The sequence below is a fragment of the Lissotriton vulgaris genome, chromosome 7 (genome assembly GCF_964263255.1).
Source record: "Lissotriton vulgaris chromosome 7, aLisVul1.2, whole genome shotgun sequence".
Classification (NCBI taxonomy): domain Eukaryota; kingdom Metazoa; phylum Chordata; class Amphibia; order Caudata; family Salamandridae; genus Lissotriton; species Lissotriton vulgaris.
Genome location: NC_141695.1, coordinates 607,519,204 through 607,546,450, shown reverse-complemented (window position 1 = coordinate 607,546,450; position 27,247 = coordinate 607,519,204). Strand labels below are relative to the sequence as shown.

The 27,247-nt window shown below is 47.2% G+C and overlaps 1 protein-coding gene across 2 annotated transcripts in view; it reads right to left on the bottom strand.

Annotated features, from left to right (window-relative positions):
- RECQL5 (RecQ like helicase 5) overlaps window positions 1-27,247 on the bottom strand; it is a 769,601-nt gene that overhangs the window by 19,131 nt on the left and 723,223 nt on the right. For both annotated transcript variants that reach the window (XM_086930748.1, XM_086930749.1), the window contains one exon: window positions 98-352. In XM_086930748.1, coding sequence (XP_086786874.1) covers window positions 98-352 — 255 coding nt within the window. The remainder of the gene's footprint in view (window positions 1-97; window positions 353-27,247) is intronic.

Genomic DNA, 27,247 nt, shown 5'->3' with positions numbered 1-27,247 from the left:
AAAGTAAGTGCTACACAAAGCCTCATCCATGTTGACTACAGTTGGCTAGCACTGCACCTGGTCCATGAAGTGAGACAGGGGAGAAGAGAGCACATACCTTGGAAGCGAAGCGGTCGTTCTTGAAGAACGGAGTCAGATATTTAACTACAATATCTGCTATATCCTTGAGGGACACTCCCTTGGCAACCGGCTGGATGGTTTTTGTCGTTCCTTCCTTGTCTTCGGAGGACAGATTCGGGTCAAAGGTCACTTTTTTCTTGGGTAGGCTTCCACCAGCCTTGGTGTCCACTGGTGCTAAACAAGAGGAGATCCTTTCTGTTCGCAGCCTCTTCGTTTCAGGGGCCGGCAAATCCTAAAGGCGGCAATATATAGACGGAATTACTTCACAGCAAGCAGATTCACAGAATTAATTACTGTCCAGTTAACAGGCATATATTACACTGAATTACTGCAGAGCCAGCAAGTATACACAAACAAATAACAGAAGTAAAATTACTGAAGCGTGAACAGGCACACCAACATTAACTGCAAAAAAGCGGAGCCCAGTGACCGAAGCATTTACTATATTGGACCATCAGGAATGCACACTGCCACCAGGGGCTCGGTCCATACAGGAAAAGACACTAACACAGAGTCCAGTCATGAATAAGCACTGTCACAGGGGCAGCATGGGACAAAAGCACTGTGGAACAAGCATCAGGAAGAACACCAGGGAAAGCAGCAGGAAGGTTACAGTTACCAGGAGCTACAAGGTGATGGACACTGCAAAGAAGAAGCATCAGAAAAGCATAGTGCTAGCAGGGTCATACAGACAAGGACACTGCCATGAGAGGCAATTAAGGAATGGTTACTGCCACCAATGGATGAGAAGAGAACACCATGACCACCACCAGCCATGAAGTGATGGAAATTGTTAACGAGGACCAAAGGGCGGGACACTGCTGTCAGTGGTAACAAAGGCCCAGGTGGGCACACAGCATTCAGAGGTGACACAGGTCAGATACTTCTAGACAGAAACACCCTGATGGCCACACATACACACAAGGGTGCAGAATTGACCACTAACATCCTGTGGAACAACGTCACCTGCTTGCAACCACTGAATCAAATAAAGACAGCTAACAGCCAACCACTAACATCCAGTGTGCCATCTGAATTATACGTCTAGTGGGAAAAGTCACATAATATGTGTTGTGTCCAGTTCTGTGAAGCGAATCTTAAAGGTGTAAACATGTTTTCATTGGTGGAAATGAAGTTCCTGTAAAAAGAAGTGCAATACCTTTACTTGGAGCCTGGGGTAGTGAGTAGTAGCAATGCAGAATCATGGTGGGTCGCCAACATTTTTATATTCATGTTGTAGATTTTCTATTGCCTGGAACTTATTTGTTCCAGAGAAGTTTACAATAAGATATATTATGTTTACAAAACATTTATTAAATATAGTATTCAAAAACAAATCTTAGCATTACTCCTCATTAATAATGATCATGTTTAATTGAACCTATACAATAACATCATAAAGAAAGTATAACACTCCACAGCTCTAGATATTCCCATTTGGAGGATTACCTAAGAAATGAGGGACTAACAAGGGAGGACCGAATGGCTTAATAATGAATTTATACAAAAAGGCTACAGGCTAGTAAAGTAAAACATCCACTTAGTTAATATGATGAGCAGAGTTCAAAGTATTACCAATGAATAGAAAGTTAATAGAGTTTCAAACCTTCAAGCAAATACATTTCTTCAAGTCACATGCCCTATTTGCATATCAGGCCTGGTTCATGTATCCATAAAGTAATCTCTGCAGAACACTTGTAATGATTTCCAGGTAATAGCCTTCCGAATCTGCCACAGATAAGGTTCTTCAAAAGCATTGCTGCCTTTGTCTTGAATGGGAACCAATCTGGAGTTTTGTATTAGTATTAGAGGTCGTAACAAGAGCTACTAATATTCAATGAAAATCATCCTGAGCATTCTTAACCTGTTGAGTATATAGTTCAGAATAAAGTTGATGAAAGATTGATAATATCCCTTTGGGAGGCGGACAGACTATCACCGCTTTATCTTTCAATGCTCTAATAGGACTGGTAGCTTCTTTCATACGCAGCCTGAGTGCCAAGCACTGGCCGACTGCTTCCCCAAACTCATGAATTTGCTTTTTGTAGGCCAGATATTTTCTGGCATTCTCTATATTCCAGACTCCCTGTATTTGAGCTCATGCTTTAGCAGTAGCCTCTTCTAACACTTGAATGTTACCCGCCTGTAATATTACCGCCTGAGTTAGTTTGCCCTCCGCATCTCTGAGTGCAGAGTACAGTTCCTGCATCTCCAATTTTCTCTTTCTATGATGCTGAAAGACAAAGCTTAATACCTTGTCTCTGAAGCATGCTTTAAACGAGTCCCATACTATTGCATAATGGGCAGAATGTCTGTTATTATAAAAAAAAACTCATTAATCCACCTGGACATATGAGCTTTAAAGTCTTCATTTAAACAAAGTTTCCGATCAAATTAAAACGTTTTGAAAGGTAAGTAATGACCAGTAGCGGTAGCTTCTAACACAATTGGGGAATGACCCGAAGATATCCTCGGTAAAATTTGAATCGAAGCCCCACCCAAAGAAACAGCAGATGAGAAAAAATAATCCAGATGTGACAACTTTTTATGATTAAAAGAGTAATAAGTGTACCCTGGGTCTGTAGGGTTTAATGTGCCCCAAACATCAACAATACCATGATTCCTTAAAAGAATATACAAGGCTTTGAATACTCGTGGCTTCCGTCCACTGTAACTTTGGGGTCCTTTCTGCAGAACTAAATTAGATAAATCAATATTTATATCCCGCATATTATCAGCGGGGTCCCCCAAGTCTCTAACTCTATATTTAATTCTTCCAAAATAGGTGCATCATCTAGTTTAGAGCCATAGGTAGTACAAATTGTATATTTGGTATCCCTGAACTTACACTCTGCAATAGCCCATCTGCCTACTTTGTCTGCCAGGCAACGTCCCGCTGTAACCGTGTTAGATTTAGCTACTATCACCACTCCCCGGATCATTGAAGATTGCTGCGAGGACACCACAAGTGAAAGCCCGAGTGTTTCTAATATTGACCTTTGTGTCCAGGGTATGTGCGTCTCTTGGAGACATACCAAATCTGTCTGAATACTTCGTAATTCTGGCGCTAATCGATTCCTTTTATTCCAGTTGTTAAGACCAGAGACATTTAATGAACACATCTTTATCCCCTTAGCTGCCATAGTGGTAGCGTATAAACAAACCCGTCCATGACAACATAGCAAACATGATCACAATTAGGGGTGGGCGTAGTTCGCGAAGTAGCACTAAGCAAAGCTATGCTAAATGCACTACGCAAACTTCACGTAGCACTACGCGAGCTGCGTAGTAGCATGTTCACACTGTGCAAGATGCGTTTTCAATGATTGCAGAGTGCGGACAAGCATCCGGCACTGTGCAATCATTGAAAACGGCATTTTGCACAGTGTGAGCTGTAGTTTTCTGCTGCTCGAGTAGATTATTACTCGAGCGGCAGCTTTCTCAACGCGAACTGGTAGTTTCTCATTGAGAGCGGTCGCGAGCATGCGCAACCACTCACAATGAGAAACCTGACCTCCCCACGTTGAGAATCTCGCCGGGATGTCATTTTGCTTGCTCGCGGTCGCGAACATGACGTTGAGGACCGCGAACAAGCAAAAAATGACCGCTGCACTACGCGTGTTCACACTGTGCTACATGCAGCTCGCGTAGTGCGAAGTTGCGCAAACTTCGCAAACTCCGCGAGCGTAGCGTAGTGCTTCGCCCAGGGTTAATCACAATCAACCGATACCCAATAATCATGATAAAGAACAATTTTTTTATTTTCTCTTTGAGTTACTGTGACTTTTTTACCCTTTTAACCCCACCTTAGTGACCCACCCCTGCTCCCCCCAACCCATTCCCCCCCGTAACAAGGCTTTAGGATCCATGGTCCTGTAGATGCAGGCTACCGTAAAGCCCCTTGCCCTTGCTCACGACTCTGCCCATGCTCCAATAAATCAGGACACAACCCTGTATCCTACACAGCTAAACAGAAGAAAAAAGAAAGTAAGGGAGAAAGTAACAGGTGAGATGTCACCTAATAGTGATCCTGCTACAACATTATTGATTTAAATAAACACAACGCTCACTAAATCGAATTCAAAAACTCTTTAGCAGACCCTTCACTAGAAAAAACAAGAGTAGGATCTTTAAAAATCACCTTTAGCTTTGCCGGGTTCAGCAAATATGCTTGGGCCCCTTTTCCCTGAAATCTAGCAATCAGTTCCCGCAAATGCCAATGGAGCTCAACCGTATATCGGCAGAAGTCTGTCCGTACAAAAAACTCAAAATACCCCCTTGCTCTTTTTTTGTCGGGTCGTGCTAGGCGAAACACCTCTTCTCGTGCCAGAAAGCTCGTAAGTGATATTAAAAAACGCTCTGGGTTAGTCATTAATCTGCCCGGTACCAGTACGTGCACGAATGTTGAAAGGAAATCAATGGGCTCTTTCAATCTCTCTAGCCCAGCCCCACGTGGTCAGTTCCGGGAATGCCTTTTTGAATAGTTCTACTACATATCGACGTGGATCCTGCCGTTCCTTCCCCACCGGAATGCAAAGCACTCTCAGGTTGTTCCTGCGTGCGCGTTTTTCAATATCTGCCATCTTCCACTGGGTATCATCCCTAGTCGATTGAATAGAAGCAGTCACCGTTTTTTGCTGAGCCAATTCGTGTTCCAAATTGGAAATCCGAGCTTCCGCTTCATTGAACCTGGAGATAAAGTCTGCATGAGATTTAGACATCCGGCAAACTGAATTTTGCAGTTTTCTACACATATTTTGAACTCTCGGACTCTCTTCCTGTGATTCTGCTCAATGAGACATAATTGACTGATAAATTAATGAAAGAGAGATATCCTCTTCTTCAAGATTATGTATTTGATCCGCCGACACTGAAGGCTCTTTTACCGTACCTCCGTTACAGAGAGACAGTTCTAACTTCTTGCGAACAGTATGAGACCTCCCAGATCCCCTGACTCCTCCAGGAACAGGCTACTATGCTCACTACCGTCGTTGACGCTCATCTGCACTGCATACTGGTGTGCTAGATCCTCACAAGATGATGTTGACTGATCTGACAATGAGTATAAATCACCAGACTCCGCATCAGGTATGTGTATTTGGTCCTCGCTCTATATGTTCACAGACCCATTAAGGTATTCATTACCCCTAGTTGCCCCCAAGTCCGTGCTGCCCTGGCTGGCTATATCGATATTGTTCTCACCCAAAATTATATCCTTGGCAGGCACGGGGGGTGCTAAGGTGTTGGAGTGAGGATCCAAGTTAGATTTTCCACCCTCTTCCCCGGTCTCTACATTAAGAGTTGAAGCGTCGATCTGCAGAGTCACCTCCTCCCCCTCATTAGAAAGCACAGGGTCATTCAGGTCTGTCGGGTGACCACAAGCAGGGCCTCCATCCATAGGGGGGACAGGTTGTTTCCCATTGCCCTTTCCTTTAGCGGGAGAAAAAAATCGCCAGGATCTTTTTTTTCTCCAACCCCCCTTGACTCCTGCAGCCGCAGTATCAATACCGGTGCACTTTGCTGACTTATTAGAGTCTAACAAAGCACCATCTCTCACCTCTGCGCCGGTGGTGGCATTAGAGTCTGTATCTTGCCCGCGAGGTCTCCCTCGCGTTCCTTTCAAGGGCATTGTTAGCGAGATTCAGCTCTCCCTTCCGCCTTCAGCCTTCCCTTCACAGTAGCGATGCAGTGAGCAGCCTCCACGCACACCGCTGACTGCCGGCTGGAAACGCCCACAAGCTGCGCCGAGAGCAGTTCCGGCCCACCAACAGTCCGGGAAGAATTCCAGCAACAGCGCCCAACAAAGCAAGTTTCTAAACCGGGACAAGAAGGCGAGAATCCCGGAACGTTTTCATGAGCATAGATAAAGAATCTTCGCTGAAAAACTGTATCGCTCTCACAAGCAACACTGTAGCACTTCTCCCTTCAGAGCTCGAGCCACGAGATCAGGCAGGAAGAGTCAGCCTACTCGTCCGCTGCAGCGGGCGCCATCTTGCCTCTCCCCAGTGGACGGGGTTACAGCACACTTAGATCCTCGTGAGATAGCAATGTTGGAGGGAAGAGCTAGAAGCAGCGGTTAACGGCTTAGCTCTAGGGAAGGCCGCTGGACTCGATAAACTCCAGGCCGAGATCTATAAGCTTTTTTTCAGTTTAATAAAAGAGGACATGTTGAGCACATTTAGGGCTGCACAGGAGGGGCATGCCCCTAAATCTTGGGCAGAAGTCACTATTGTGGTTTTTAGCAAAAAGGGCAAAGATTCGGAATTGGTGGGGTCTTATAGGCTGATTTCATTATTAAATTGTGATGGTAAAATTTACTCGAAGATTCTGGCTTCCTGCCTGTCTGAGATTATTAGTTCCTTAGTCTCTCAGAGTCAATATGGCTTTATTACAGAGCGAGGCACAGTTACACATGTAAATAAGGTGATGACGCTCTTTGATGTCGCTCAGACAGAAAAACGGGAATTAGGTTTAATTTTACTGGACGCAGAAAAGGCATTCGACCGTGTGGAGTGGGAGTACCTGTGGGAATTGATGTCCCGTCTGGGTTTTGGGAAACGGGTTGTTACTGCCCTACAGGTACTTTACACTTTACTGGTCGCTAAGATCGCCTCAATGGGCTTACTATCGGAGACAGTGAATATTACCAGGGGTACAGGGCAAGGGTGCCCCTGCTCACCATTGCTTTTCTCGTTGTACATCAATCTGTTCATCGAGCAGTTAAGCAACAACTCCTTGATTAAGCCCTTTGTGGTACATAACATCCCTTATTCTATGTTTGCATATGCGGACGATATTGCAGTGACCACAGTGGATCCATATCTGCTTAGAAGCTGAGAAATCTCGGATTTGGCAGCATTCTGGATAATGGATGACAGAAAGCACGTGCATGTCTAGCAAGGATGCAATAAGTGCCTACTTGGCAGCTACTGTGGGATTATTTGGAAATATGATGAGCTCTAGACAGCGACGGAAGCCAGCCTTACATTTAGCCTTAGATGTAGCACATTTTTAGAGGGATGCATCACTTCTGAGGCAACTGGGGAGACTGTTGCAGACTGGATAAATGTCTAAAATTAGGAGTAATAGCAGTGGCGGCTGGTGACATTTGAAAGTGGTGAGGCGTAAAAGTTTCGGGTGGGGCACTGTGCGAGCGAGCAAGCCCGAACGTATCAAGGGGGTTTCGGGGGATCTCCCCCAAGAACATTTTGAAAAAAGAGAGGGCAAATGGTGCATTTTCAAGGACATTTCAGAAAGCTAGAATGTTAATAAATTGGGAAAGTGTTACAATTACATCAATATAGTGATTTTGTATGATAATATAATGTAGGTTGCTGCTCATCAATATAACCACAGATCTTCATTACAAACTGGAGATAAATAATGCTGAGTACCTCACATATTTCTTTATTTATTGATGCCCATTTATATAGCTTGCTTCTCTGCCATTTCTGTGTGAGCTTCAAAGCATATACTATGGACGCTGGATATTGCTTCTCCCTAAGGTGGCATGCTTAAACCCCAGGCACTTCCTATGCTCCATGGTCAACGTGGTACAATCTGTGGGATGCAAACCACTCTGGTGATTGTAAGTAGCGTCATTCTTTTCTAATGCACCCATGCTTATGCACAGCTACAAGCTCACTGTAACACGGTTTGAGCAGTCTCTGATATACATGTACAGCACCAAGACACTTCCCACATAGGCCACATGGGACTCACACACTTTCTATCCATCCCTACTCTAGCATCTGTTGGTCACTCCTTTTAACTTCAACCCATGCCGAGGCGCAGCAGTAAAACACAAGTGGACAACTCTGTTCATCTCACACATTGAACCCGTGCCCATATAGGCCACATACCATTCTATACCCACCACCCCAAAGGAGCAGTGTGCAGCATATCCGCAAGTGCGCTTTGTCGCATCGTCACAAGGCTGGAGCTCTATATAAAAGCAACTACAATACAATAGCTCGTACAGGCCAGCAATGCAGCTCAGTTCTGCAGCCTTCCTGGTGCTATACCAATTTTGCCCGCACTCAGTCACACACAAATACAACACGCAACACACACAGACAGACACACCCTTCCCCAATGCATTTAAATCCTGACCAGCATACAACATGCCCTATTCCGACAATACTGGGACTCACTCAGCACTGTCTAAGCACCTCTTTCTTTGCCTGGTGCACAAACCGTGATATGGTGATGGGACACACGTCATTATGTAGTACTCTTTCTCTCTGCCCAGTCCTTATTCTAATATTGCGCGGAAGGTCTGTGTCCTAACCCGAAGTTCCCACAATAGCCAATTATTCCCTCACCTAGACATGAAAGCGCCAGCCGAGGAATTAAGGGAGAGATCAGCTGATGGGCGAACAATGTCGCACACATGGCATGTGGGACCGCAAGAGCTCCCCCTTCAAACCGGCAAGATCTCGCCATGTTGCCTGGGTGTCATTCCAGTGGCAGCGCAACTGGCATCTAAAGTGCACATGCTCAAAACCGTTGAACGCAGATAACCAGATGGGCCTGCTGTTGAAGTTACATCACTAAGCCTCGGCACGACTAAACAAAATAGATGCTTTTGTGCTTCTAAAAGGGAGTATTGATGCCAGTGATGGAAATAAATGGACATTGGGTAGCATGGAAGAACAGGCTTACCTCTCGACCTTATCCTACATCCCCCCACTGGTCCCATACTGCTGATATTATTAACAGTGCTATCGTACCATCCTGCCATATTCACAGCTGGTACACACTGAGCTACTGCACATCCTCCATTTTAGAAGCACAAAAAGCATTTACCACTCTGCATAGCAGTAATGCTGATTGGCTGAATTTTGGACCAAACAATGAGGAGGTCTGGTTACCAAATAATACAGTCCCTATGGGCTTTTCTATGCAGTTTTTCTTCTCTATGATACTGCTTTGATCATTCTGTTACCGTGAGACTCACACCATGACGACAGGGAAGATACAAGCATGTGAATCTATGAAAGATGTAATACTGGAGAAAGACAGGTACCTATCAAGATGACCCTTGCGACACGCTTGACATTGAATGATGAGCCTAACAAGTCGAACCACAGTGGAAGTGGCATAAATGCACATTTTCTGATTGTTAGGGAATGGAATACTGATGACAGATAATGTGGCCCGTGAGGAGGACAGCATCGCCATGTTGTGTTTGACAGACCCAACCTGGATTTAGGATAAACATTTCTAAGTTAGCGAAGGTAAAAGTCAAAATTCTCGCTCTTAACTCTGAATAGGTGTATATTCAATGTTTTTGTCGCTTTAGGTGAAGCCTTTAAAATGGGGAAGAAAAGAATGCCAACTCCCTTCTAACCAGGTCGACTTTTTTTGGGGAAACTACATGACAAATCTTACAGGTGACAACAGGCAATGCCTCAATCAGGAAGACCCTTGGGAGATGGGGTCGAAGATGGGTGGGCAGGGTGATAACCCAAGGATACGTTCAGTAAATGGGAAACGCCTGAAGCCACCTGGAACACTCAGAGGATAACATTTTAGATCTAATTTTATCCCATCACACACTGTAGCGCACTAGCTGCCAGAGCAACAAGTCGCAGTTAGGGGTAATCATGAATCAGGTGACAGATTCTGAAAGAGGTAACCGTACAGAGGAGGGCATAAAGGTAGCTATATTCTTTACATTTAAAAGTAGTTGTGAACCCTAAGCTACATGTAAATTGAATGATCAGGAATGAAATAATGATTAAGACTGTTTACTTATATTAAGGGGCCTTGGACAAAGAAGTTCGATTTAGAGGAAAAATAATTTGTTTTTAAGGCCCTGAATTGATGCCTAGATTACCTGAGAGGGCATTTGTCTTATTGGGACATGTGAATATAGCCTTTTTGTTGACAGGCGAAGAAATATATAATTTCACTTTCTCCCAAATGTTCAGATGCAATAATTAACGAGAGAACACTTTCTGCAAAGGGAATGAAGCTTGGAAACCATTTTATTAAGAAAATGAACAAATATGAAGGGAATATGTTACTTACCAGTATGCATCTGTTCTTGGCATGTAGGGCTGCTGACATCCATATCTGTGCATAGATCGCTGCCTAGTGTTGGGAAGAGTCTTCGAAGTATCACGAGATAGGTGACTCCTCCCCTGGACTACAGTGCGCATGGGCATCCTCTCCATCCTCAGATTGTTTTTCGCCATTGTGGCAGAGATGGAGAGAGTAAAGTAAGAGATGGGCATGCAAAAGATAATGCTGCAGCTGCTACAGGCACCGGGGAGGAGGGCGGGCAATATGAATGTCAGCAGCCCTACATGCCAAGAACAGATGCATACTGGTAAGTAGCATATTCCATTCGAGGCATGTAAGCTGCTGAATTTATATCTGTGCATAGACTGAATAGCAGTATCTCCTCTAGCGGTGGTTACCTGTGCCAGCTGCAGCAGTTTGAAAAAGAGTTTTGAGGACAGCCTGGCCTACAGCAGCTTGCTGCTTTGCTTGCACGCCTACACAGTAGTGTTTTGTGAAGGTGTGTATAGTAGTCCATGTGGCTGCTCTACATATGTCTTCAAGAGGAATATTCTCTAGGAAAGCCATGGATGCCAACATTTTTCGCGTAGTGTGTGCTCTCGGGGGGGACAGTTAAAGTGCGTTTAGCCTTTTGATAGGATATCTGAATGCATTTAACGATCAATCTGGCTATTGTATGACTGATGTATGAGTCTGTGTTGTATGATCACTAGGATAAACTGCTATTAGAGGGCGCTCTTTTTGGATGATAGAATGACCATTACCAAAATTTGTATGTAAAAATGTGTTTCTCATAATGATATTGTAATGTACGTTTGCACAAATGCCTTTTTATAAATGTTGAAAAATTTTGAAAATGAAAAAATAGTCAAGTAAATATCTCATGTTTGAATAATACTTTACAGTTTCTCGTTGGCATCTTTCTAAAAAACTGTCTGGATATATTCCATGTTAAAAGAAATATAGGTCCGCACAGAGGTACTGTCTCCTTTTATGACCTTAGGCATAAACTTAGGGTTTGTTTTAAGAACCACCCTGTTAGTTTGTACTTGCATGAAGGGTTCCTGAATGGTTAGTGCTTGTAACTCGCTAACTCGCCTGAGTGAGGTAATGGCAATTAAGATGGCCACCTTCCACGTTAGGAATTGCAGTTGGCATGAGTGTAGAGGTTCAAAAGGCGGTCCCATGAGTCTGGTAAGTACTCTATTTAGATTCCAGACTGGTGAAGGTGGGTGTCTTGGAGGGATCGCTCTTTTAAGACCCTCCATAAAAGCTTTTATTGCTGGTACTCTAAACAGTGAAAGGTGTTGCCTGTTTTGAAGGTATGCTGCCATAGCCGCTAGGTGTAGCCTTATGGAAGAGTACGCCAAGTTGCATCTTTGAAGATGCAGCAGGTAACATATAATGTTTTGTATAGAAGCGTCTAAAGGGTTGATTTGGTTACTGTTGCAGTAAATAAAAAATCTCTTCCATTTAGCTGCATAGCATGCTCTTGTAGTTGGTCGCCTTGCCTCTTTAATGATGTTCATACAGTCTGGAGGCAACTTAAGGTATCCAAATTGTAAGACTTTAGGAGCCAGATCGCTAGGTTCATCTGATTGGGATCTGGGTGTCTGATTTCTCCATGGTTCTGAGTTAGAAGATGGGGTTCGAGGCGCAGCCTTTGATGAGGAACTACTGAAAGTTCCAGGAACGTTGTGTACCATGGCTGTCTCACCCATGTGGGAGCAACTAGAAGCAGTGTGAGTGACTATTGCCGCAGTTTGCGTGCCACAAGCGGAATCAGTGATGTTGGGGGAAAAGCGTACGCAAATCTGCCTGACCAGTTCATCCATATCGCATTGCCTTGTGACAACGGATGAGGGAACCTGGCGGCAAAGTACTGGCATTTTGAGTTTTCATTTGTGGCAAATAGGTCTATCTCTGGGAGCCCCCACTGCCTGAAGAATGGTTGGAGAACTTGGGGGTGAATCTCCCATTTGTGTAGTTGCTGACTGTGCCTGTTGAGCAGGTCTGCAATCTGGTTGTCTTTCCCTGGGAGGTGTTCTGCCAGGAGAAAGATATGCTTTGGAATTGCCCACTTCCATATGCTCTGTGCTAAGTGGGACAGTTGTGGAGAGTGTGTTCCTCCCTATTTTTGGATATAGTACATTGCTGTCATGTTGTCCGTCCGGATCAAGACAGTCTTGCTGTACAAGTATTTTTGGAATGCTTCAGGGCTAGAAATATTGCTGGCAACTCTAGTTGGTTGATATGCAGTTTCTTTTGTTTGTTTGTCCAGAGCCCTTGTACTGTGTAGTTAAGGAGCTGGGCTCCTCAGCCTGTCAGTGATGCGTCCGCTGTTAGGACTAGTTGTGGAACCGGCTCTTGGAACAGTCGCCCCTTGGAAAGGTTTTGTGGGTTCCACCACTGCAGAGAATTGTGAGCGCGACTGTCTACCAACACAGGTCTTTTAGTTCTCCTTGAGCCTGGTTCCACTGCTGCGCTAGTCATTCTTGCAATGGACACATCTGAAGTCTGGCATGGGGGACAATGAATATGCAGGAGGCCATCATTCCTATGTGCTGCATGAAGACTCGAGCTGGAAGAGAGTGTTATGGCAGAAATCTGCGAATGAGCATCTGCATGCTGGCTATCCTCAATGAGTTTGGGTAAGCCTTTGCCACTGAGGTATCTATAGTCGCTCCCAGATATTGTTGTATGTGGGATGGTTGTAGATGCGATTTTGGGTAGTTATGGAAAACCCTAGTCTGTGTAGCAGCTGGAGTGTTTGAGATGTGTCTTTTGCACACGGTTGGTACAATTTTGCTTGTATGATCCAATCGTCTAGGTATGGGAACACATGGATGTGTTGCCTCCTGAGATGCGCAGCTACTGTGGCTAAGCATTTTGTAAACACTCTTGGAGCAGTGGTCACCCCGAAGGGGAGAACCTTGAATTGGTAGTGTTGACCTTCTATTATGAACCTGAGATATTTCCTGTGAGCTGGATGGATGGGTATGTGAAAATATGCGTCCTTGAGGTCCAATGTTGCTAAGAAGTCTCCTTGCTGTAGCAACGGGAGTGTGAGAAGTTGACCTGATTATTATTATTATTATTATTATTATTATTATTATTATTATTATTATCACTATTCTAGTGGTCACTGTGTATCATTCCAAACGACCCTTATTGATGATTGGTTGTAAGTCAACCTTATAGACAAGCTATCCTAGTAGCATGGACAAGAGCAGTCTTTAGGCTAAACTCTAGAGGGCGTGTTAAGCCAGCTGTTATACCATCACATATACCCCTTGAACACCAAGTGAAAGGACACCACCCAAGTTGTTATGAAAATAAAAGGAAATTTATTTATAACAAGTCTACCCTGATCTCTTTATGAGTCAGGGAGCTAAGCACACAACAAAACTCTTAAGAAAATACTTCAAGTTGCACAATTTACACAAATGCCCGAGGGGCACGAAAAACCATATACTACAAAAGTGGAATGCGAAATACTAGCAGGTAAGTAACAAGATCCAGAGGCTTTAGGATCGCTAGGACTACACTACTGAACCTTCAGGTTAGGAGCAGGAGGCCTAGGGAGATCGGGTGCAGAGTGTGCACTCTCACGCGGGATAAAGTCTATGGATGCTAGTAATCGTAAAGTTAGTGTTATCGGACGAGTCAGACTAGATAGGCTGAAAACGAAAAAGGATCTGGACACTTAAATAGTGAACCTACTTTGGAGCACCGAAATGCTCAAGTTACCTAGCCCAGGGGCTGCGGCTGCATAGGGTTCAAAAGACGTCGGGAATCCTCGTTACAGTCTATGGAGCCTGAAAGAGGAAGTTGCTGGCAGGCGACCAGTGATGATGTCTGGAGTGATCCAAGCCTGGATCGAAGATGGACACAACCTGAAACCAGAGGGGACTCAGTTCTTAATCACTAGCCAGTGATTAGGTGGGCACCGGATGAAGTCACCTCGACCAGGAGGAGGCGCTAGGGGGCGCACAGCGGAATGGCTGCCTAGCTGTGCAGCTCCGCCGGGCGAATCTAAACAGCTCCAATACTATGCGCTAAATCGGAGCGCCACAGGCCAACCGGCACACCATTCAACGGGGGAAAGTGTTGTGCATGCGAGGACCCCAGAAGTTAGCACCCTGCCGCGCTAGCGATGCAACACCAGCCGTGAACCCCAACGGACTCGCCATCCCAACATAGCGGACGGCGATCGGCTGAAAACTCTCAGCGACTGCCCGCGCTGGCACCAGCATGTGAGTTAGTTCACATCAGAAGATTGCCTGAAAAAAACGGGAGTGAATGCTCCGAGCGGGTGCCGCCCGCGGCGGATTGCTGATGCGACCTGCGCGACCCTAGCAAGGAGAGTCAGCGATCACGGAGGTACGGGGCCGGAGTGTCATGGCGGGACGCTCCCTTTCATGTCTGCCTCTGGCATTGATAGCGCGCTCCGCGCTGTGCATGGACGGGAGCTGTCAGCAGCGGGGGAAGAGCGGGACTGCCTGGTTTTTGTGGATTCTGGAACGGAGCAGGGAATCACAATCAATTACACCAATGCCATCGGTGACAGCGTTTCCCCCTCCCCCCTGAGCTGCTCCTGACTGCCGCGAAACGGCGGGAAGCATTATGGCGGCGCCCTTGCACAAGTAGGATCGGGGCTCCCTAGCACACCGGGGGGCGGGCTGCTTACTGCCTTGCCACCAGCCACATAAAGAGGGAATAAAAACGTCCTTTCTCTGCCTGTATAGAAATGGGAAGTGAGAGTTCTACATGGGTTGTGCAACCTGCGCTGGGATCCCTCGCTGGAGGCTGACAACGACACTATCTCCCCAGAACAACGGAGAGGTCCCTACTGCAGAAGCCGGGTGCTCTCTCAGCGAGTGTATGAACGGCACAAACAATTACGGACGCAACCTGTGAAAACGTGGGGTGGTGCACATCGCATGTCCGCACCAGCAATTGCGGGCGACTATCTAGTGGCAGTCACCGACGCCTTGGTGTAACACGGAACCATCACCACCGCTTGACCACGGGGCACATTCTGGCTGTGAGGTCTGATCTGTGCATCACTTGACGTGTCTGGAGAACAGGTGCCGCATTCCCTCCTTACAGATCTAGACGCAACACGGCACGCCGCAAAAACAAACAACCCCAGAGACAGCTAATTCAACACAAGCAACATGGGTAAACCAGATAAACAACAACCGAAACTAACGTTTGAGGCGCGTAAGGCACCCAAGGGTCAGACTGGTGCTGCGGAAGACGACCTGGAAACTGACTCTCAAGATGGTGGTGTCATGGAAACCATATTGAAATCCATACAAACAAACCTGCAGGATATCAATAGCAAACTTGATCACTTGACGGGCCGAGTGGACAGCATGGCGGCCAAACTCGACAAACAGGGCGAATGGCTGGACACGGCGGAAAACAGGATCTCAACGGTGGAAGACGAATCGCGCACCACGACGGCCAAATGTACAGGAATGGAGAAAGTACTAGAGGTGATCAAAGCCAAGGCAGAGGAGTTGGAAGCCAGGTCGAGACGTAATAACATACGTATTTCGGGTCTACCAGAATCAACCAACACAGGCCGAATGGAGACCTATGTAGAACAACTGTGCAAAGACCTGCTTGGCCCTGAAAATCTATCCTCAATATTCATTATTGAACGAGCACACCGTTCCTTGGCGCCAAAACCCAAACCGGGAGCCACGCCGCGACCAATTGTGGCAAGAGTACTAAATTACCGCGACAGGGACAATGTGCTCAGGCTGGCGAGGGAAAAAGGAGAGATTTAGCATCAGGGAAACAAACTTGAATTTTTTCCAGACTTCACGTTCACCGTACAACAGGCACGCAAAGAGTTCAACGAGGCCAAAACCAAGCTCCGAGATCTGCAGATCCCGTATGCCATGTTGTACCCAGCTCGCCTGCGGATCACATGGGAGGACAAGCCAATTTTCTTCTCGACCCCGAAAGCTGTAATGGATTTCATCAAAACAACGGTTGCCAAAGGTAAACGATCCCATCGCAGAGACAGACACGCCGAGTCAGATTGAAAGGTAAGACCTACTGATGAGCGCTGCGCTGTGTTTACACAACTGTCGGACCTACGGGTGTAGGGGGGTAAAGCTGGACTCCACACGAACTACGACTCCCAACCTGTGACTCTTCTCTATACAGAGTGTCATATATGATGAGACAATGTTGGGTATGGGTGCCACATCAGCGAGAAGCGCAGCTTGGTTACTTGGGGAGAAATGCGATATGGTTAGCATGGCAGCGGAACATAAACTATGAATGCACAAACTGATTATGCTGCCGCAATGTACCACTTATATGTACATGAGGGAAAGATACCATGCTTGCTGTCAAACACTGTAGGACTGTCCTGAAAGCCTATGACTTCAATGACGCAAAATGAGACTGGTGTTGCTTCAGAGCCTGGGCGCTCCACACACGGATCATAGATTCGCCCACATCCTTTCACTAGGATGGAGTAATGCGTCCTCGGCGGACCTCCACTAGGGCAGTCCCCGACAAGTTATGTTGACATTCACAGTTCTGTGGGTACAATGGCTTCAGCAGAATTGGGTTGCTGGAGTGGGTGGGTATTGGGGAAGTTGGGGTTTGTTGATTTTTGAATTACCTGGGCGATCGGGATGCACTGCTGCACATCGAAGTGGGATGATTGCAAACAGGTTGACATCCAAAACACTGTTACTGTGCAAGGTTGAGCTAACACTTGGGGAGAGGGTGAGTTACATGTGGTACAGCCAGAAGGTGATGCTGATAATATGAGTACGAATAGCCTGAAATTACTAACTTGGAACGTGAGAGGTCTTACCAATCCTAAAAAGGTCAGACAAATTTTTGCATGTCTTGACAGGAACCACATTGACATAGCATTGCTCCAGGAGACTCACATGGACCCCAAATCTCATAGACCAATTGGTACACGCTGGGCGGAATCAAACCACTCAGCGGCATACTCATCCTATTCCAGAGGGTTGATGACACTGGTCAAAAAGGGCACTAATTATAGAATAGCAAGTACAATTGCCGACACAAATGGCCGATACGTTATTGTGTCAGGAGTGTTGCGTGGCCAAGAGTTGACGATAGTAAATGTGTATGGTCCGAATGTTGACTCTCTGGGTTTTTTTCAGGACCTAGGGGATCACCTGTTGGAATTTGCTGACACGACTATACTCTGGGGAGGGGACTTTAATGTAGCATTACAGGACGCCGTGGATCGCTCCGCCGCTTCCATGGAACCACACAAGAAAGCCAGGGAAAAGCTGGGTGATATACTAGTAGAACTTGCACTCAAAGATGTCTGGAGGATCAAACATCCGTCAACACCGGGTGCGACACATGTAAACATGGCTCACGGTAGCTGGTCGAGGATAGACTATTGGCTGGGGACAGATAATGTGGTGTTATGGACTACACAGATAGCAAATCACCCACGTACATTGTCCGATCACAATCCAGTAGAACTTACTCTGCAGGTCCCACACTACACTCCACCTCCATTCAGCTGGCGATTCCGCGCACAGGCACTGTTAGACCCTCTGTACGTGACTACCATAATGAAAGCAATAAAGGAGTACTTCCAGTTGAATGAAGACTCAGTTGACGACCCATGCATTCTTTGGGAGGCATTTAAGGCGACACTCAGGGGCACCTGCATTAGCACGACAGCCGGAATACTCAAAGACATACGGACGCAAATAACAAGGCTTGAGCGTGAGGTATTTGTCCTAGAGAGGGAGTACGCACACACAGGTAATGTGGAACTACTGGGGAAAATTAAGCTTGTCCTAATAGAACATCAAAAATTTGCGGAAGACGAACTGAAATATGTGAACAAGAGACCACTAGCTAGGCGGTTCGGGGAGGGTGGGAGGCCTGGCAGGCTGCTGGCGAGGAAAATATGTAAGGGGCGTGAGCCGCAACTAATCACACAAGTACATGACAGAGACGGCAAATTATGTACACAGCCTGCGGGAATACTCGATAGCTTTGTCCGCAATTATGCCGACTTGTACACTTCCCGTCAACCTGCTCCGCCGCAGGAAACGGGCGACTACCTTGAGGACATAGCAATATCGTGGTTGTCCGACAACCAGCGTGAATACCTGGCACAACCGATTACAGTAGAAGAGGTGACTACCATTATACACGCATTGCCAAACGGGAAAGCCCCAGGGCCGGATGGCTATACCTGTGAATTCTATAAAGCCTTTGTTGATATACTTGCCCCCCGCATGGTCGAGATGTATGGTGCGGCCTTTGATCAGAAGACGCTACCGCCATCGCTGCGCGAGGCGGTGATCATCGCTCTCCTGAAGCCCGGTAAACAGCCAGAACACTGCGAATCGTACCGTCCCCTATCCCTTTTGAATGTGGACTCTAAAATTTTAGCGAAACTCTTAACTGAACGCTTACAGCCCCTGATGACGAACCTGGTACTCCCAGATCAGGCAGGGTTCATCCCTACGCGAGCCACTTCCCATAATACGAGAACGTTATTTGCACTATCTCACTACCTCCACCCCCAGTCCAAAGCGGCGGCCGTCATGCTTGATGCAGCCAAAGCTTTCGACTCCATTGAATGGTCTTACATACATACAATAATGCAAAGAATGGGGTTCCCGGTACGGTTTATTTCCTGGGTGTCTCTGCTATACACGAGGCCGATAGCTAGAGTACGGGTAAATGGATACACATCGGCACCTTTTAATATTGCTAGAGGGACTAGACAGGGGTGTCCATTATCGCCTTTAATATTCGTCCTGGCCCTGGAACCACTCGCGTGCATAATCAGGCAGACACATAATCACTGAGCCCTACATTTTCCCGGGAGGCCCCTACATATTTCGCTGTACGCGGATGACATGCTTCTCTACGTGCGAGACCCCGAACAGAATCTTAGCCCATTATTACGTGAATATGTCAAATTTGGTCGCCACTCTGGGTTACAAATTAACTGGGAGAAGTCATTAATCATCCCACTCACGGATTCCACCACTCCATATTCACCTGACTTCCCCCTGGACTGGCAGTCTGACCCCTCGCGATACCTGGGCATATGGTACAGCCGGGACCCTGAAGAAGTGGTCAGGACGAACTATGGGTGGGTGCTTGCAGAATTGGAGGGGAAAGTAGAGAGATGGATACAACTGCCGCTGTCCTTGGCGGACAAAATTGCGATAGTTAAGATGAATGTCCTTCCGAAGTTTTTGTATTTATTCAATAATATACCAATCACACCGCCCAAAGCAGTCTTCACCCACATAACATCCCTGGTGCTTAAACTTATATGGGCAGGCAAACAGGCGCGCATAGACCTGCGTACATTAACATTGCCCTATGAAAAAGGTGGGTTTTGTGTACCAGACTTTCGGCTCTACTACCTGTGCGCACAGGCCCAATACGCGGCACATTGGTATCATCCCACTCCATATCTCACACACACAGCGGTGGAAGAAGGTGATGCAGCACCGATTCCACTGAATGCAATAGTGACGCATAAGCGACCACCGCTGCACTCAAAAGATATTAACACGATTGATGCCACGGCTCACGCATGGAGGACACTAGGCAGGATGACTCACAAACTTCCGCTGTACGCCCCGGCGCTCCCACTACATTTCCACCCAAACATATCGGTGACCAATGAGAAAGTTGGAATGGACATACTGAAAAGTATAGGGATAGACTCATTTGGGGATATATACCACGAGGGGGCTTTTCGCCAAACAGACGATCTGACCTATGTCAGCAACCCAACCTTACTTTTCAGATTCACACACTTTAGACTACAGAGGGCAATCCAGGAACTGTATCCAAACTACCCAGAAGAACCGCCAACTTTGCAATTACTGCAATTTATAATCACCTCATCGAATACCTCCCATTTGGTCTCTAGACTATACAGGATGGCACAAAGCGAAATCCCACACGACACTAATAGGGCCCTGCAAAGATGGAACGACTCACTACCGGAAGCACTAACAGAGCGTGAATGGTCTATTGCCTGCACGCTCCTAAAACTCCTCACTCCAAATGGAAACCTGTGCATTACACACCTTAAATACCTACACCAAACATACCATATACCGCATAGGTTGCATGCTTATGGGTTACGGGAAGATGCCAGGTGCAGACGTTGCGGGTGTGACGGGGCGGATTTCGTTCATTTAGCTTGGTATTGTCAAAAGATTAACGCATACTGGGATACGATAACAACCACTTTGAGTAAAATGGTGGGGATAGAGGTGGAGTGTACTATAAAAAACTGTCTATTGGGTCTGGTACCAAATGTTAAAGCGGGGAAACGGAAGTTTTGTGCTATTGCGCTCTTGATTGCTAAAAGGCAGGTCTCCAGGTGCTGGGAAGGAAAAGGGGTCCCGAATGTTAAAGCATGGCTGACAGATCTGACATACTGTAGGGACATGCTGCTCACGTAGGAAGAGGAATTGCCCAGAAGATCACGACCAAAGAATTTTTGGTGTTATCTGACAGACTTTCTACTGACCCTAGAGGGAGAAGAACTGGAGGACTAGATTGGTATTGCCTAATGTGACTTGCCTTTCAAACAACTGATCTAGTATGTTATCTGCACTGCTCAATGATTTAGACCTGTATTTATCGTACATTCACCATGCTACACACGGAAGATGTCGGAGTGTAGAATTGCCCAGGGGTTCCTAGGTTTATTGTTTTTGAATGTTCTACAAAAAGGGGCTCAACACCCCCAAAAATGAAGTTGCATGTACAGTAGCAGTCAGCTGGCACCGCACACATACGATACATACCTACTGTATTGCTGCAGATACGCCGCTGGACCCACGGGTTGCCAGCTGTCAGGCTGTGTTGTTTACTGATACCACGATTTTACAGAACGCGGCCGGCCCCAGGGTTGTAGGCCAAAGGCTGTGTCAACTGTGCCTGAACCACGACAATAAAGACTTTGTTGAACTTCAAAAAAAAAAAAAAAAAAAAAGTCACCTCGACCAGGTGAGTGGGCGACGCTGGGCTCTGCAGTCTCTTGGACCAGGAGGCGTTGTCGGCGACCAGGATGGAGGTGCGAGCTGTCCCACGAAGGTGTCTGCTGTCGGCGATGCTGGACCCAGGATTAGGGCAACAAACCTTGGCAAAGGCAAGCCCACGCGGTGGAGTCAAGATGGCGTCTTGAGTGGACCAGGAGGGTCCGGGGTGCTCCTCTGTTGGAGGGGAGCAAGGGCCAGTCTGGAGCAACCAGACCAGCGATGGAAGTGTCGTGGTTCGTCGTCAGGAGGGCCACAAGCCAGCAGGCAAGTAGCCGGACAACGCGGTAAGCAGCAAAGAGCAGAAGGGCCCCACGCAGATCTCGTGGATGCTGGGGGGCTGGACTTCGGTGCTGGAGCTGCTCAGGGTTAGGGATTCTCAAACCCCAAAGCACTCACTCGAGGATCCCTCGGCGGTCGTGCTGGATAAGCGTTGTGCAGTTTTGAAGATGGCCGGTCCCTCGAGGTCTTGTCACACCCACGTATCTCAGCTAGGCTGAGGATGTAGGTAGAGGTCAGAGGTGCCAGGGAATCCGGGTCTCGTCGAGCTGGGCAGTCTTGATCCGGAGGATGGACTTGCAGCAAAGCGCATGCGCTTAGATGGTGCCCGCTGGTGCAGGGTGGCTACTCCTTAGCCACAAGGGAGAGTCTTCAGAAAAGTTCAAGAGTTCTTTCGTGGAAAGTCATCAAGATTCAGATTTATCCAATTTGGGAAGGGGGCCCGCTCCTACCTTTATACTAAAGAAAGGGGCTGGCACGCGACTAGGTCCTGCCCATGGGTGGGACCAGGAGGGGGGTGGTTACACCCCTCTCCCTTGTCCGGACTTTCCCCAGCTCAGGGGCTGGTGTGCCCCTGGAACCGGTTCAAACCGGCAGATGCATAGTGAGCACCGGGGTGCCACTTGCAGTCACCTTCCTTCTCAGCCCTGCCTACCTGGGATACACAAAACCCTGTCTGGGATGGTGCTAGCACCGCCCCTGAGAGGAAACCCTTTGTCCAAGCTCTCCTTGCTGGAAGGACTCCCAGCAGCAGGAGGTCAGACTTGTGTCTGTGGTGGCAGCATCCATTTTGTGATGCTGAGGCTCGAGTTAGCTTTAACCGGGGTTCACAGTTACATACATATCGTGTCCCTCTAGAAGGATGGAATGCTAACCCCGTCGCCAGAATTGGCGAGGGGTTAGTATTCCAATTCGTATGACACCTTACTCGATATGTTTTGATAAAGCGATACCAAAGATAGCAAATAACCGCGAGGATTATAATGCACTTAAGAGTATATGGTACGCGTTATCATAGAACAGCTATTAGGACTTGGTTCCGCAAGCTGCAGACGGGCTCAGCTCATGCCAGAGCACCATCTCACATAATTCCAAGCACTCTGCCTCCAGGATTGTTAAGGCCTGCCATAGGAGTGACTGATAGGAATAAATGTGTCTATTTCAGGGTTAGATATAGGAATACAATATCTAAAGCAAAGGGTGATTACACCACCTTGCCCCAGCTGTCGTGCAGCCAGTTGTGTCAGATTTAGATGGCCAGCCAGGGGTGGCATAATACATGCTGCAGCCCCTGGTAGGCCCTGGGTACACCTATGCCCTGGATACAGGGAATGATAAGGTGGCCCAGTACCAATTGGTAAATGCACCTAAGGTACACGTGTCAATTTAGAGAGCGAACAGCTAGGCTGTGGGTCTGATTAGCAGGCCCACAGCCAGGGAAAGTCGTAAACCAGTGAAGCAAAAAGCAAAAATCTGGGGTGATCATAGGATTGCAGACCCTACTCTCCTACAGGGAGCACTTGCTGTAGTGTGATCATATGGAAGTGCTCTGACAGTATGTATTGATTTAGGAGTTTGAGGTCCAATATTGGCCTGAGGGAACCGTCCTTTTTTGGAATAAGGAAGTATAGGAAGTATACCCCTGTCCCTTGATGTTGGAAAGGGACTGATTCTATAGCCCCCTTTCCCACCATGCATTTCACCTCTTGTTGTAGCAGGGTGATGTGTTCTTTGGACATAGGACGGTGTCTGGGTGGTATGTTCGGTGGGGTAGAAGTGAGTTCTAGGCAATAACCATTCTGGATAATTTGTCTCACCCACCTGTCCATGGTAATTGTGTTCCAGACACCAATCTTTCAGCAAGCGCATTTGCCCGGAGGCGCTGACTTCTGTGCTAAGCTCACCTTGACCTGCCTTGCAACCGGACCTCGCCGCACCCGCTCCGCGGGTGCCGCATCGCCGTCACCAGAGTGGGGTTGGACTTTTTAACTTTACAAGGAGTAGAACAGAGCAGGACCAGGGCCGAGGGCTGCAGCAGGGCTGCGAGCGTTGCAGGGACTCCATTACCCAGGAGTCCCTGCGTGACCGTGTGACAGCTTCCGGTCCGCTCTCCCTGTTGGCCCGCCCACCGCCCATAACACTCACTCCCTACATATAGGAACGGCCCTCCTGCAGCGCGGGACGCAGCTCGGGCGAAGACCGGGCTAAGAGCGGGCCGTTTGAGGCCGTTCGAGGTCTGAGAGGTCTGGGCTGGGCCACCCCCCTTGGCTTGTTGTTGATATATTTCATTCCTGCCACTTTGGTCACCCTTATTCCCACAATGTGCACACTGGGTAGTCGCAGCAAAACTACTAAGGGAGCGAATAAGCCCAATGGAACCCTAGATGATTTCCTCACCAAGACCAATTTGGCCATTGATGTGGAAATCAGTAAAATGCAACATAGGGTATCATTGGAATTAGAAGCTGCACGAAGGCTTTCCCTGAACCTAGCTTCCTTCAAAAAATCATCCTTAGGGAATATTGCCTCAGTTTTAACTCCAGAGCGTACATCAGGCCCTCGCCCATTGTTAACGTCGGCAGACATCCATCATGTTCCAACCACATCTCTTCCTGAGCCCCCTCTTATTCCATCACCACCACCTCTAAAGTCCACCGAGATGTCTGCGCCATATGTCTTTGAGGCAGGTATAGGCTTCCCCACTAAACCCGATTTTCCTAAGCCAGCAGTAAGTGCTAAGAAAGTTGCCACCCACAAAAGGAAATGTCTTGCTAGATCCACCTATGCACGCAAAAAGGCTAAAATTGCGAGGTCCCAGTTCTTTAATAGTAGACGACCGCTGGTCTCACATGGGGTCGATGAAGAAGCCTCTAAAACTAACAGTTGAACCCTGGGAGAGGAAAATGGCCCTGGCTCACGCAGTGTTGTGTTAGACCTTACAATGGGGCCTCTCCAGTTAAGATCGAAGAGAGGCCAACTGAGGGTAGGCTAAGTGAGACCGGGAAGGATAGGGGGGGTGATGAAGAATTTCTCAAAATCGTTTGGGACACATTAAAACAGCTACTTACTCCCCTGGAACTCAGACTTTCCCGTATAGAAAACAACTTACTAGAAATGGATAAGACTATAGTCACTTTGGCTAGCCTTAGTCTAAAACAAATGGAAGCTAAGTTTTCCCAGGGTGAGGATTGTACCCCTCAGGCTCAGGTGCCAGAACCTCCGGCCTTGCCCCCCCCAAAGCCAAACCCATACCCAAACCCCGTACAAAAGTCTGTAACCCCACTGCTACTATTCCAAGATCTACAGTCCCAAGCACCCGTCCCCCCAAAGTATAGCACCTTCCAAACCAAGGCCACAAGCTGCTCCACACCAGCCTAATCAGCCAGCAATCACGAATACACTACCTCAGCAACCCAGTCGTCCGAATTTTCGTGGGGGTTTCATTGATTTGCCACCAGAAGCTGGGTCCTATGTCATTGTATTAGCTGGCGTGCCTGCCCTGGGTCCGCAAACCCAAGAGAACCATTGGTCCCTAAAAAATAAGGTCATTTACTGGCTCAATATAAATAGACAGCTCCCTAACCACCAAAGAAGTCGGGTACTAATGGTACATAGAGTACCTTGGGTAGGCCCTACACGTAAGTCCATTCCTGGTGATTGTATAGTAGTATCCTTTGCAGATCCCCATACAGCTCAGCATCTCTGTTCATGGGCCTCACGAGATGACGACCCTTCCATTGTCGTCAGACCTCTTACTTTTTTCTACCCACCACGGCAGCAGTTTGAGATGGAGGGGTCCTGGTCAACAGTCCAAAATACTAGACGGAAAGGTCGAAGGGATGGCTGGCAAAATCAAAATAACTGGTGGCAAGGGGCGCCCACTTCTAATATGTTCGGTTGCTTGGATGAGGTTGATTGACTTGGGGGGATTGACGCCTTAATGCACTCTACGGAACCCATTCCCCCTCAGGTGACTGCTCCCCCTACCCCCCAGTAATCTGTATGGATTGTTCAACCTCTCCCAAAGGTTCCAGCCCAAACCTGGATCATGTTAATACTCCTACCAAGATCAGGACAGGGGACTTGGGTTTACCGCAGACTATCTCACTTAGTAGCCCAGTAGATACAATCAGGGTGGCCTCATGGAATATTGCAGGACTAAGGGGTCGCCTGGATAACGATGACTGGGTCGATTATATCGACACACCTGACATCGTCGTTTTCCAGGAAACTTGGACAACCGTCCCTCTATTTAGAGTAGGCTACCTGAACTATCACAAACCGGCCATACAGGGCCTTAGGGGTAGGGCTTCAGGAGGACTCACGGTGTGGATTAGAAATACCTTGGGATTCCGTGCTAAGGAAATCCTGGTAGAGAATGCCGACCTCCTATGTATTAGCCTGAGTAAGGATAACAGCAAGGACATTCTCCTAATTAATATCTATGCCCGAGGTTGTCAGGGTGGGAGGAAGCAACCAGTCCTGAATGATCTAGAATATCTTCTGAAGAAGCACAAAGGCGATCATTTTGTCATAGTAGCAGGTGACCTGAACTGCTCATTTGAACCCATCCTTAGTCTGGCAGAAGATGTGGGAATTGATGAAGATACAGCCTGGAATATTCTTGCGTTAACTATAACCAAGGGTGTCAGGGGCATGGAGGCGGCCCTCCACTGGCTGGGACTCTGCCTGGAGTGGGGGCTTCGGGCAGTGAATGGCCGCACTCCGTCGGACAACTTAGGGAAGCCAACTTTTGATAATGGGTCCAGTGCAAGTCGTATTGACTACATATTGGTCAATATAGAATCCTGGTCACATGTAATAGATATGGTGGTAGAGACTAGGCCAGAGAGTGACCACAACCCCCTCTCTTTGGGGCTCAGGGTTCCCGGACTGGGTGATCTCCAAATGGAAACAACCTGCCTAACGTCCGACTTAGTCTTGTGTGACAACAGAAGACGAGTTAAATGGTCTAGGGTCATAGCCGATCCAGAGTTTATCCGTAAAATAGAGGAGTTGGTTTTAGACACAAGGGGCAGGATGACTGCTTTCTCCCCCTCTGATGGAACCGATTCCTTAATCATTAATCTTCATGAGAAGTGTTTTACGGATCTCAAAAATCTCCTCACCAAGCCATCAAATAATAAGATTGCTAAACCACACAAAAGATGGTATAACAAGAGCTGCAAAGAAGCTCACAGTAAATTAATAGCAGCTGTTAAATCTAGGATTACTTATGATATTAGGAAAGCTAGGCAGTTTTATAAACAAGTCCTTTGGGCAGCTAAGAGGGACTGGGACGATTCCTACTGGTTAGATCTCCTTAAAGCTTGTGAGTCATCTAATCAAGTGAAATTTTGGGAGACAGTTAGATGGGGTAGGGACCCTGACTCCCAAATATCGGTCAACCATGTTTCTGCTCTGGACTGGGTGGAATTTTTTTCTGCCCAATTTAAAGACATGAGTGCCGAGCAAGAACTGGCAACCGAGCTTGCGGTGGGGGCAATACCCATAAACCCCTGGGATAGGCTCACATTTTCCGCTTCAGATACGGTACATGCCTTAGGTTCTGTCCAGTCTGGTAAAGCTCCAGGTTTAGATGCTATACCAGCGGACCATTTTAAATTAAACCTTGATTTATGGGTCCCATACATTACCCTATTGGCAAACAATATCGCAGCAGGGGCAAGGATTCCGCAATCCTGGAAAGGGGCTGAGATATTGCCAGTATATAAGAAAGGGGATCGATCATTGCCAAA